We start from the raw sequence: 14,063 nt of genomic DNA, 5'->3' as shown, positions 1-14,063 counted from the left end.
ACCTGCATGTCTCCTGATTCTTAGCACAATGCTCTTTCTGTGACATTAGGTTTCCATGACCTGCAGTCTGTAATCAAGATTTGGAAATCTTCCATTTCATATATGTCTAGCCTCACCTGCCCAACAAGACGTAAACTACCTGAAGGGCAAGGGGTGTACCCCACACAAGAGGTAGAGCCTTACAACTACTTTAAAAGAGCTGTATGGACACACGTTATCATCTCCAGAGTATGCACGTGTGCGCAGACACACTCACGACCACGTACAATTTTGGTTCTGACTGCTCTTCCTAGTCCTGGCAGCCACATGTCCTTCCAAATCTAACCCTGGCCTAGTGACTGGGAGCATGCTTTCACTGCCCGAGAGCCTCTGCTGTTTTCCTGAGCCTCCAGGCAGGCCTGCCCTGTTGTATGCTTGGTTTCCCCTTGCCTGTTGTGTTGATGTATTACAATTAGACTCCAGTCCCACATGTATAGTAAGACCATACTTTGACAACAAGGTAATTACAGACAACTGGTTGACCAGAACTAAAGCCAAGTATTCCTGAGGAAACCTAAGGATCATATACATAACTGGTAGAGCACTCTGTGTCTTTAAAGAGAAATTCGGGTAGATGATTCTGTCCTCAGGTACTTTCCTGCTTGTATACTATCCCATGTGGTTATTTTTGTCAAAATATAGTCAAAGTCTCAAGTATATTTTGGAATAACATGGGAGTCACTAGAGGCAAATATTTTTCTGCCTGGAGGAATAATTCTGTATAGAAGGCGGGAAAGCACCCTTAAAAATAATACGTGGAATTATTCCGACCCTCATTTTAGATTGCTGCATGTTCAGGAAATATCACATTTTTTACTTTTATCAGTTATATTCTTTCTACTTCTTAAAAAACTATTTTAACAACCATTTTGTGTATTGTGTTCTCTTCATATTCCCGTGTATTACAGGGCAATACTGCAAGGTACAAAAAGATTTGACACTGGAGCCAAGCAATTCTGGAATTAAATCTTAATGCCATTGCTTACCAGCTGTGGGATCATGTGCAAAATAAATCACCTCTCTAAGCTTCAGTTTCCTCATTTGAAAAATGGGTGTAATAATACCTATTTCATTGAGCCGTATGAAGATTACACAAGGCAGTGATGTAAGCTGCCTGGTCCACAGTTGGTACAACAATGGAGGTAGTTATTATCATTAATATTTTTTCTTGTTAACTTATTCCATTTTGTCTGCAGTGCACTTTACCAGATTATAGTATCAGTAATGCCTTACAGGTTTTTAAATTTTTTTAATTTTAATTTATCAATATACAATGTAAATGATTTTCATGTCCCTTTACCAATTCCTCTTTCCCACTTCCCTTTCCCCCTTCCCCACCAACAACATCATATCTGTTCACTTGTCTTAAGTTCAAGGAATTGTTGTGATCATTGTATCTTCTTCCCCCGCCCCCATTAATTTATTTTTATATTTACTTATAGCTCCCACAAATAAGTGAGAACATGTGGTATTTCTCTTTCTGTGCCTGGCTTATTTTGTATATTTACTTATAGCTTCCACAAATAAGTGAGAACATGTGGTATTTCTCTTTCTGTGCCTGGCTTATTTCACTTAATATAATTTTCTCTAAGTCCATCCATGTTGCTGCAAACCAGCCCAAATGTCCATCATCAGATGAGAGGATAAGGAAAATGTGGTATATCTACACAATGGAATATTCCTCTGCTATAAAAAAGAATGAAATACTGCCATTTGCAGCATTATATGCTTTTGATCGCTACGAAACTTAACCTAAATTAAGGAACTGATCTCAATATATTCACCTTTTTGTATTTTAGATGTATTTTGTTGATCTTCTGAAATATATTTCTTTCAATACTTTAATTCTCAAATCTTGTTTATATCTATTATTTGTAAAAATGTAAAATAATATAATAGGCAGGTGGTTTACTGTATTTTCCAAAAACAGTTGCAACAATATCTACCTTCCTCCGTTTTCTTCTGCAATGTGACCTTGTCATTCACCCACCCTCTTGAACTTGGGGGGACTTTAAGACTGCTTTGATGAATAAAATATAGAGAGAGTGATGCTGTGCCAGTTCCAGGCATAGCTCTTAAGTGATTTAGCAGCTTCTGCTTTCTGCCTCTCAGGACACTGGCTCTTAGATTCTCCATCTAGGAACTTTGCCACTATGCTGTGAGAAACCCAAAATCACACAGAGAGGGCACAGGGGGGTGCTCTGGCCAGTAGGCCCAGCTGAGCTCCCAGCAGCCAGCCAGCATCAACTGCCAGCCATGGGAGTGAACCATCCTGGAAAACCCATCCAATTCAGCCTTCAGATGACTCCAGACACAGATGTCATCTGCCAGCAATTGCATGAGAAACCCAAGAGAGGACTACCAACCTGAGCCCAGATGACCCACAGGACTATGAGAGATGATAACAAAGTACCATTTTAAACCTCTAAATTTTGGGATGGTTTTTCACACAGTAACAGACAACCATAACAGACATCAATTGAATGATATTAGATATCTTTGTCTTCCCAGACCCTCCCTGCCACATAAAACATATCAAAGTAAGACATCATGACTTTTCTCTGGGAGTAGAGTCAAACCCATGGTTTGGACATGCAACTGAGTCACTCATGAAGTCTGTTCTACATTTAGGAGTCTTTATTAAGGAGTCATGAATAAAATTAACTAATTTTCTCAGGTTAACTAATTAACTAATTCTCACAGCTTTCAGGTTTTTACCTATCTGTCTAACTTTCTTAAAATCATATGTCAGATGTTTGGATAATAAATGAAGAGTTGCTAGTAAGTATTTCTTTCTTTCTTTTTTTTTTTTTTTTTTTTTTTTTTTTTTGTGACCGGTAAGGAGATCCACCCTTGGCTTGGTGTCGCTCGCACCGCGCTCAGCCAGTGAGCGCACCGGCCATGCCTATATAGGATCCAAACCCGCGGCAGGAACGCCGCTGCGCTCCCAAGCGCTGCACTCTCCCAAGTGCGCCACGGGGCCAGCCCTCTAGTAAGTATTTCTAAATTATGTAGCCCAAAGCCATTATATAAATCCAAGGCACTCTCTAAACAATACAAATCCAAGCCAGTTTGTTAATCATTTCTCATGATACACAATGAACAAATAATCTTCTAAAAACATCCCCAAATTCTGAAATGACCAAACGTGTTTATGGTTACATGGCCAAAGTAAAATAGAAGGTAATGGCAAATATTCAAATATTTTAAGCAGGGCTGCCTTTGCTGAAATTATCTACCTATATAGCTAATTCTGGTGAGCTGGTTATTTGAAGGAATTTGAACTTGAAATTTTAACACTGGCTTTGAGCTTCTAGTTCACTTTGTGCATACAAACCAATCATTTACCTGAGGTTCTCTTACCCTTACATTCCTTGTCCTACTATCATCATTAACAAAACTGAAGTTCATGTTTTTGTTTATAGGAAGGGATTACAAAATATTCTTTTCATACCAGCCCCTGCCTACTACAGCCAGTGCTTCAAGGATTCTCTGGCTGTGAATTTCTGCTGAGCAGCTGAATGCACAACAGGAAAGGAGGTGACTCAGCCACTAAAATCTAATGCCCGGGTAGTTGGAAGTAATAATGTTTGGAAAAATACCAAAAATACCAAAAGATTAAGGTTGATCCATGAAGACATCACCTGACTGTAAAAATTAAAATGTCCTCATTCTATAAGTGGGTCCACGGAGAGACATTCATGTTTTTCTTATTTTAAAAAGTATTTTTGAAACAAGCACCGGGCCGGCCCCAAACAAAAATTTTTAAATGAGAAAACACGTAGAGATAAATCACAGATAATAATACATCAAAGAAACTAGTTATCAAAAACATACAAATAGAAAAATTAAGGTATTATTTTTCTTCTGTTAGTTGGACACACGTATAAAAGACGGCCAACAGTCAGCATTAAGGATTTTGCTGGGAAACAGGTACTCTCATATATTATTGGTGAGAGTGTAAATGGCACAAATTTTCTGAAAGTATCACAGATATATCACAATATAAAATATGTACATGCTTTGGCCAAATAACTCTACTTGTATTGACTGATTCCAAGGAGAAGGTTGCACAAATGTAGAAAATGAACATTCAAGCATGTTTAATCATTGTTGGTTTTATAAAAGTGAAAATGCAACTTGGGACTGAATGAGTACATATATTTCTATGTAAAATATAATAAATTCTCTTTAGTGTTCTATTCATTAGAATTAAAGTTAGTACATAGATTTATGTTCTATTGGATGTAAATATACTTAACTGGTACAAGTTAAAAAATTATTAAATTAGTATAGTTAACATAATCTCAGTATTGCTAAAAATGTATGTATATGTCTAAACCCATACATGTGTATACTCATGTCTATAGTACATGGATATATGTGTATAATAGATAATTTAGTACTATTTTATTATGTTGTTATATTTTTCCTTGTTTTAATTTTCCTCTGATATTATTGTTTTTGTGACAAAAATAAACTGTCTTCAACATAACTTTCAAATTTTCATTTAGAATAGTTGGAGAAAAAAAGTGCAGTCATACCAATATTTGATACCACTAATTTGATGAACTGAAGATACTCTGAAAGAAATTTTTTTCAAAGAAAACATCCTGAGAGAATAAAGGGAAAAGTGTCTACATAAAATTTGTCTCTCGATCTCTATTCACATACACACACGTTCATATTTACCTAGGATTCCTAGCTACAAATGGATCACACAGGCAAACTGCAAAGGGAAGCTTTTAAAGAGGTCTTTAGAGTGCATAAAATTATAAAGTGCTTGTTGCTTGTATCTTGAGAAATCCTAAAATGCTTCTTCAATTTTCTTTTCATTTTTCCTTGAGGCCCCACACCCCCAAATTCTGGTATATGAATATGTGAATATGTTTTTCCCACTGCAAGAACGAGTTGATAAGGAAACTAAATTTAAATGGAAATGTGGCAACTTTGCTCTGAGAAATACATTACAAACATCACCACTACATTCTTTCCTCCCCAAATCAGTGGTTTAAAAATAAATTTCATTCTAGACAGATGAATTATCCAAACACATTATATAGGCTACTAACATATATATTGTATATTTGACTTACTTCTTTCAACTTCAGGTTTCAGCCGTTTATTTTTGATGAGTATTTTTCTTTTGAGGTCATTGGGGGATGGCAAGGTTCTGCCTGGTTCGAGCTAGAGGTATATAGAAAGAGCTGAATTAATGATGACTTGGGCTTCTCCATTCTCTTTGCCATCCCAGATAAGCCTGGCAGACCTGAGAGTTATGCAATCCAATATCCACTAGATGACAAGACAGTTATATGTTTTCATTCTCCAACTCAAATTAGCTCACCATATTCCAACAACTTTGCCTTAGACTAATGCTGCAAACCTAATGTTTGCACCTTAGGTATCCGGTAAAATACAAGGGATCATTGTGACAACTTGGGTCAGAATTAGCTTTCCCAGGTTAGAGGCTCCCCAGATCCCCCCAACTGTCAGGCTGTATGCTCAGCAGGTTGATCCAACCTCAACATTTGAGATTGTGGCTTTGTGGGTTCAATAAAAGAATCAAGAAGGGAGTGGTCCTAACTACTGGATCTACCATGACATCACTTGCCTGGATTTATATCTGCAAAGAAGGTGTCCTTTGATGCTACTACCTGTGATCCATAGACAGATCTGTCCTATAACTAATGGACCATTCTCCATCCCTGACACATCCACACGTATACTCACTCACCCATCCAACTTTCCATGTATCCCTTCATTTTTAAAACTGATTTTATACGACTTACTACGTGCTAGGCACTGTACTTTCCTAGCACTGTGTATGTCTTGCCTCAAATGAAACCTGAAATTGCTGAAATGCTGCTTCCTGCAGGCAGCTGGTATAGCTATTCTATTCCCCAAAATGTCTCTTGTACACCTACAACAAATAATCAATGTTTCACAGACCACCTTCTTTTTTAATTGTGCGTTTATATTTGTGTCCTGTTCCCATCACTGCCCTGCCGTCCAAGATTGAAAGCTCTTTAGTTAAGGGAGCAGGTCCTACTGCCACTTATATTATCTGTGCTTCCCATAACTCCTTTCATGTATGTTAACATCACTTCACTAAGAATACAATGGTCTTTCCACAAAAGCAAGCACCTTAACTCTACCAGAAAAATAAACAGAGGGCCTAGGTAAAAAATAAACGAAGTAAATCAGGAATATTTCTGAGTTTAGATTCCTTTAGACTCAGTCTCTGAGATAAGAATTATTGCACCAGTAGTTTATCTGGGAGGTAGACTCAGGGAACATAAAAAGAGGAGTGGGAAAGTGAGGAAAAGAAGCTGGGCACCAATCAAGGGTGTGTTACAGAGCAAGTTATCACTGTGGGCAGCTATAGCTCAATCCTTCCGGGGAACCCTGGGAGACACAGGAGAACAGGTGCTCAGAGTTACCCCATCACCAGCGTGGTGGAGCATGGGGTGGGGGTGTTAATTCTCTGGCACTTCTGGCCTGTCTTTCACATGTGGGCAGAGGAGGCTCCATTGACCAGAGCTCACTCTCAGGCAGAAAGCTGCAGGTGCTACAGCTGAAAGTCGGGCCAGTGTGCAGGGAACCAGGAAGCGATGCAAAGATACAGGCAGGGCACCTGCAGCGAATGCTTCAGTAGGCTGAAGAGAGTCAGGAGTTGAGAGCAAAGGAGGCAAATACCCTTGTCTCCCATGTTTTTTTCATTGTTAAAACACCCAAAGTATTCACATGTAGCACAAAGCACCTTCCTCATGTCGGTTACTGTGATGTTCTTCCACTACCTCCTGCTACCATGTTTGGGCTTGTCAGAAGCTGCCTGTCAACAGTGGGGTAAACTATTTTACTGCCATACAGTGTTCTGCACTCTAATTTCATTGGCTATTGTGCTACTTATAACATCTGTGACAGTGGACCTCTTGGAGGTCATGGATCCTTACAAAAATGTGATGAACTCTCTGGAATGATTATATATAAGAGATTGTATGCAATTAGAATGAATTCATTGATCCCATAAAGCCTACCTGTGGGCTACAGGTTAATATCCTTTGCTTTCTGAAGAAATTAGCAGGTATAGAATGAAGTTCAAAATGTATATATAACATTACTGTAGTGGATTGAATTATGTCCCCCCAAACTCACTGAAAGCTTGAATTGCGTCGCCCAAGTTTTATATATTTGAAACTTGGTCCCCACTGTGACTGTTAAGAGGGTGGGAAATCCTATTATGATAATTGAAAAGTGGGGCCTTGAAGAGTTGATTAGATTGTATGACCAGGCAGTAGTGAATGGATTAATAATGGTGGGCAGGGGTGTGGTTTGGAGGGCTTTAAAAAGAGAGTGAATGAGGAGGTTAGTCTCTCTCTGCTCTCTCTGCTTTGCCATTTCAAAATGTGATACCCTGTGTCACTGAAGTCACCACCAAGACCCTCAACAGATGTGTTCCCTGGACTTTGGATGTCCCAGCCTCTGAAACTGTATGCAGTAAGTTTCGTTTTCTTTATAAATCACCCAGTTGCAGGTATTTTGTTATAAGCAACAGAAACAGACTAATACAATTGCCAAAGTATTTATTTTGAAGTTGGGAACTTGAACGTCAGGATCCTGTGACTTCAGTCTAGGGCACTTTCCATTGCAACAGGCTCCCATGGGTTCTGAACCCTGGATGCACATTTGATCTACATAGAGGGCTTTTAAAAAACACCATGCTCAGGCCCAACTCTGGATCAGTTAAATCAGTCTGAGTGGGGGCCCTAGCACAGGTGTTTCTAACAGTTCTCCCAGGTGATTCTAACATGTAACTAAAGTTGAGAACAACTGTGGAATCTAGACTCAGCCTGAGTATCAAATTTTAGGACTGAGATCTGAAAAACCATACGACCCCAAGATCTTCCATATTAAATTGAACCAGATGTTTATTTTATGTCTCTCTCTACATCCTTTTGAAGCATAATGAAAGTTTTCTGTACCAAAGAATTTAAATAAATACAAAGATCTTCAGCATTAGTCCTCCAGGACTACTTGACCCTTCAGAAATGAATTTCAAAACAAATCCATTCATATTAGAAATATGGTTGCTAAAAATACTTACTGGATGTGATTCAAGTGCTTGTTTCAACAGGAGATCCCCAAATAGATCTTCACAGTATTTGGACATCTTGTACTGTTGATATTTGCTGAGAGAAAGAAGTGGCATTTGTAAATTCAAACATCTAATGGATCCAAGAATAAGAAACACCCATTCCTGGGCAATTAGACTCCCACTCTGCAAAATGCACCAGTGTCCTCTTAACATTAACATGACACATAGTTCTAAATACCACCGACTTCAACTGATGTAATTTAAAAAGGAGTAGTTTCTGCCCCAAAACTATGAGTTGGTAAGAAGAAAAAAAAATCTCTCAAGTTAACCAAGTATGATTTCAAATATAATGCCAAATCTTCCAACTCAAGGGAACTTTAAGCAAGCTGTGCCAACCTCTGATCTCTAGTTTACAGCAAGCATTTCTAAAACACATTAAGACACTTGTTCTATTTTTTTGGTGGAGGTTCGGGGGTAGTGGTGGATATTTGTTTGTTTTTGTTTTTTTTTTCATAAGACTATGTCTTTATCAGGGAATTATTTTGTACTTAGTACTTCACGAAACAAACTATTCAGTTATTAAAAAGGATGTAGAATTGGTAAAGGGACATGAAAACCAACTACACTGTATATTGATAAAATTTTTTTTAAAAGGGATGTTCAGCAGGAGTAGGGAGCGGAAGTCAGGAAACAACACCTCTAGACTGGGAGTAGAATGAGTCATTATACCTGCAGTGATTTTCAAAGGAGAGAATTACAGGATATTCTGATGTGACAAATGCCGTTTCCTTGATGGCTTGAATTACATCCTTTAAAGATAAAGAATGTTAATGAGAGAAAAGAGCAAAAAATTTAAGGCACCTGAAACTATTCAGAAACTTTCAGAAAATCCATTCTGGCAAATCACATCTGGAGAACCCATCTAGTGTAATACCTCTACAGGTTGAGTTCCCTCTGGTTAGACCCTGGATGCAGTTAATGATTAATGACAATTTTTTTCAGAGCAGTCTTTTACTTCTCTAGAATTATGGTGCTATTAATTTACAAGAGATTTAGTCTACATGGCATGTCGGTGCCTTACTTGATAATCTGCCAAGCCAGGAGTTCAGAGTTCATGTTTCTCTTTAAAGAGCAGGCAAGCTTTGGGCACAGTGATTTCACTACAAACCACTCTTTGACCCCTCCACCTCATGGAGAAAGGTATTGGTAATAATTGAAGGACTGTTGGAAGCTTTTATTGACTTTCCTCTGGGAATCAGTCTTGGGCTGCATTCCATTCATTTGACGTAGAGTCCTATGTACTGATGTTACATCTGCAATATCCCTTGTTTCATATTAGCCTGGCGAAGAGGGGATAGTCCAGGAGGGGGTTCTGCACGGTCAAGGAACATTTGAGGTACAACAGGGAGGTGCTCTGGGTCCCCTTCTCTGTAAGGTAGAGCTTGATCACTTGAAACAAATTCTGATATGCACGAAGTGTTATGGGTATAGGGGCTAGGCATCTGTGTTTTTGAAAATATCTCTGTTGATTTTTCGCATGTAGGTAGAGAACTGTTGTTCCAGATGTTGTAATATCTATCCTGAGTCACACCAAACTGACAGAGACCAATGTACCTGACATACTGGCCAAGCACAGAATTTCATTCTTTTGACTTGTCTTTTGGCAGAATATCATGGGCCTATTGGGAAGTACTCAATTTGAAGAAACCAGCCTTCAAATCAGACTTGAGGCACCAAAACACCATTACCGAGATGCCTGTTTGTAAAACTTAAGACTCCTCTTATGAAGATCCTCAAGACAATTTCCCACTGGTGTCAGTACTGGGAAAAACTGTGCTTCTCTGGACCAACTGCTTTGTTTGGATATTATGAATCCTGTGAATCATCATGTTTCTCTACCTGTGCCGAATTCTAGAAAGTCTGGAGTCCACTTCGTGATATGGCTTGCAAGTTTATAGGATTTCTCGACAAGTATTCATAACATTTACAGGCTCTATTTATAATCTATTTTATTTTCTGTATTCTACTTATTTTATGCCACCCTGAAGTCCTTCAGTAATACTGCAAAGTAAGTAAGCAAATAAGTAGATAAGGAAATGAAAGACTGTTAAGTAAAACTAAGTAGACTCTGCCAGAGAAACCTCATTATGTAACACAGTCACCACTTGAAAGGAGGAAAAATAGCATGAAGAGGACATTAAGTGCAGAAGACTTTTGTTTTGATTTTCTCCTCAAAAGTGAAAGAAAGAAACATGAAGGTAAAATGTTTGAGAAAATAACTGCTGCTGAATTTTCCTATTTTATCTAAAAGTCAGAGTATGGGAGTGGTGAGAAGAGTATATATATATATATATATATATAGTGGTCACTGAAGTGTGACCCCAAGAGCCACCGTTCATTTTTGAATTTTCCTATTTTATCTAAAAGTCAGAGTATGGGAGTGGTGAGAAGAGTATATATATATATATATATATAGTGGTCACTGAAGTGTGACCCCAAGAGCCACCGTTCATTTCAATCACACCTTTCTCATTCGGGGTAACTGCAGGAGAGGCCAAATACTTACACATCTTCTGTTCTATCAACCATTGACAATCTCTTCTTTTTGCTTTTTTATTTAAGCATTTACAAATTCTGAACTGATTTCAAGCTTACAGAAAAGTAAGATGATAGCATAATAAATAGTGGGCCTACACCCCAACTTTGTCAGATCTTAACATTTTGCCTTATTTGCGTTACATTTTTTAAAGGAATACATAATCACAGATGCCACTAAAGCACCCTTTGTACCCCACCTCAATTCCATTCCATTCCATCTTTCAACTGCCACATAGACCACCACTACCCTAGCTTTTGTGTTTAACAGGCCCATAATGGTTTGGCAACTTCAGTGCATATGCATTTATCCAAATAATATATGGTTTAAATGTTTTCAAATTTGTAGAAAAGCTATCCAACTGAGTGCATTTGCAAATTGCTATTTTTACTCTGTATTTTCTTGGAACATATAGAGTTGATATATATAGCTGTTCTTCATTTATTTCTTACTGGATGTATAGTAGTCCATATATGAATATGTCATAATTTATCCATTATTCTGTTGATGAATATTTAGGTCATTTCTACTACAATAAAAATTTGTGTACTTCTGTCCTTGGGTACATTCATTCATTCTAGGAGCAAGTATTTCTTGAGGCACTAGGATAGGCATAGTGTTAGAAGAAATAGACAAGCCCTGCTTTCATGAAACTCGTATATTATCAGCTAGAGAAACAAATAAACAAATAAACAGATAAATATAATATTATGAAAGTGCTAGAAGGACAAAGAAAGCAGGAAGGAAGGTAATAAAGAGTGACCAAGATGCTGTGTTAGACATGTGGCTAGTAAAAACCCTTCTGAGGAGGTCACATACCTGCATGGGAAGCAAGCCACATGTACACCGGGGGACCCCACTCCAGGCAGAAGGTTCAGCAAGTGCAAAGACCTTGATGCAGGAGTGTGTGTGCCAAGTACATTCAATGACAACGAGACAGAGTGAGTGACCAAGGAGAAAAATAGCTGGAAACAAGGTTGCAGAGGTAATCAAAGGCTACAACAGTTGGTCTTTAGTCCTCACTAAGTTCTTTGGATTTTATTCTGTGTTGGAAAGCCTTTGGAGGGTTTTGAAGAGTGGAATAAGATGACTGGATTTGGTTTTGTGCATAAATTGTAGGGCACTGAGTAGAAAGAAGACGACCTGTGAGAAGTCAACTGGCATTGTCCAGGGAGAGATAATGTAGTTTTGGAAAGTCTGGTAAGGGTGGAGATAGTGATAAGTCATTTTGGGGGATTTATTTTGATCTTGTAGATTTTGCTGATGGATCAGATGTAATGTGAAAGAATGAGACAAGTCCAGAATGATTCTAAGGATTTTGACTTGAAAAGGTAGGTGAATAATGGTACCATTTTATAGGATGGGAAAGGGACAAGTCTGGAGGTGGGAAGAATCTAAACATGTACATGAATACTAGAAATGCCCATTCGACATCCAAATTGAGAGTTCTACTACAGGTCTGTAATTTAAGTTGGAGGTTAAGAATGGAGATATTAATACAAAAGTCATATGCATATAGAGGAAACCCATTGGCCTAGATGAGCTCACCTAAGGAGTGAATACACACGGAGCAGAGGTCTGAAGACTGAGCTCTGTGCCACTCTGACATCCAGAGTTTAGGAAATGTATGAGAGATTCTCTCATGCACACCTAGAAGTGGAAATGCCTGGCTGTGTGAGAGGCACATTTTCCCCTTTACAAACTACTGCCAGCCAAGGTGGCTGCACCAATTTACACTCCCACCAGAAGTTTATAAGAATGCCTTCTGCACTGCCTTCTCACCCATACTTGACAATGACAGATTTTTAAATTTTTGTCATTTGTGAAGTGGTGAAGCTACACGTTTTAGATGTGTCAATGGTAATTTCATAGACTTTTGGGTCTTAGAAGGACTTTAGAAATAACCAAGGACACACCCCCATACAATGTTTATCACACTGCCAAGGAATTGCTGAGTCACTTGTCTTTCTCCTTAAACAGATCACAATTGCCTGCAAGGCAGGGGGCATTTCTTATTCAGTTTTGAATTTCCAGCATCTGTCACAGTGTTAGCACCCCTAAAGCCCTCTATAAAAGTTAAGGAACAAAGGGAGGAAAGAGAAATACTGCACCTCCCTTTGCTTTAATCACATGCAATGTGAAATAAATTACAATATCCAGAATATTGATAGAGAGGTAAGCAATGAAGCATTCTTGCTGAAATTAGGTGTCTGAGGCCCTAGCAAAAAGTGTCAATATATGACTACAACCAAGTTAGAAAACTCTGTTGGGCTTGGAAAAATATCAGTGGTGATGGTTGTGGGGTATAGAGGGTCAGGCATACCTATAAACAGATTCTATGTGGATCCAGAGACTGTAGAAACCTTTCAGCCAGTTTTTTCACAAAGAGAAGAGAATCCCCATTCTAAAGAAGAGGAAACTGAGGCCATGAGATTCGTGGGCACATGGGACAGATAGAACTTGAATCTGGATCTTCTTTCATTCTCCACTGAGACATAAGGACAGAGGCTTATGTACCCCCAGCACTCCCCATGCAGTTTATGGCAGCAACATCCCTCCCACCATCTGCAGGTGCTTCCCACTGCTACAGGACTGACGGATCTTAAAATCCCTCTCCATGCCTTTCCTCTGACAAACACCTGAATGGACAATGCATTATTTCCAAAGTTTCAATGAAAAGGGCAAAGGTCCAGAAATGCCAAGTCTGCAGGTGCTTCCCACTGCTACAGGACTGACGGATCTTAAAATCCCTCTCCATGCCTTTCCTCTGACAAACACTTGAATGGACAATGCATTATTTCCAAAGTTTCAATGAAAAGGGCAAAGGTCCAGAAATGCCAACAATTTGCTAAAGTGATGCATGACTATTTAATTTCATATCAATTGTATTTATCTTCCATACCAGAGGTCAAATAAGGAGTAAAAGGGTGCACCAAATCATATGTTAAATTTATTTGGCTCGGCAAAACAAAAGGGAGAAAAAGAAGGTATGCATTTTTATGTGACAAAAATTCTTTTCAAAGACTGTAAAAATTGGCATTTTTACATTTTAAGCAATATGCATTACTATAATATAAGAAAATACCTGGGGAAAATATCACTATACTGTGTTTAATAACAATAAATTTAACAGTATACTTCAGGCAGCATGGACTAATTCTACTGCATGGTGAAATTTATACTAACTTAAGAGCAGGGAATAAAAATCAGTCATCAATCCCTGGCTCTTAGGGAGCTCCAAAGCATTTACAGACACCTTTAACTAAAAATACAAGGGATTTAAAAGTTGCATATTTTCTAGTTTTAAAGAAAAAAAATTCTTTTTTTTTT

The 14,063-nt window shown here is 38.3% G+C and overlaps 1 protein-coding gene across 1 annotated transcript in view; it reads right to left on the bottom strand.

Annotated features, from left to right (window-relative positions):
- Positions 1–14,063, bottom strand: part of LOC103607781 (1-phosphatidylinositol 4,5-bisphosphate phosphodiesterase beta-4) — a gene marked incomplete at its 3' end in the record, with an annotated part of 105,671 nt that overhangs the window by 3,580 nt on the left and 88,028 nt on the right. Inside the window, exons 12-14 of the mRNA XM_008592247.1 lie at positions 8,867–8,946; positions 8,147–8,231; positions 5,136–5,226 (exon numbers count right to left, since the gene is read on the bottom strand). Coding sequence (XP_008590469.1) covers positions 5,136–5,226; positions 8,147–8,231; positions 8,867–8,946 — 256 coding nt within the window. The remainder of the gene's footprint in view (positions 1–5,135; positions 5,227–8,146; positions 8,232–8,866; positions 8,947–14,063) is intronic.

The sequence above is a fragment of the Galeopterus variegatus genome, unplaced genomic scaffold (assembly GCF_000696425.1).
Source record: "Galeopterus variegatus unplaced genomic scaffold, G_variegatus-3.0.2 Scaffold7710, whole genome shotgun sequence".
Classification (NCBI taxonomy): domain Eukaryota; kingdom Metazoa; phylum Chordata; class Mammalia; order Dermoptera; family Cynocephalidae; genus Galeopterus; species Galeopterus variegatus.
The sequence above is the reverse complement of the archived record's forward strand: the minus strand, read 5'-3'. Positions and strand labels throughout refer to the sequence as shown.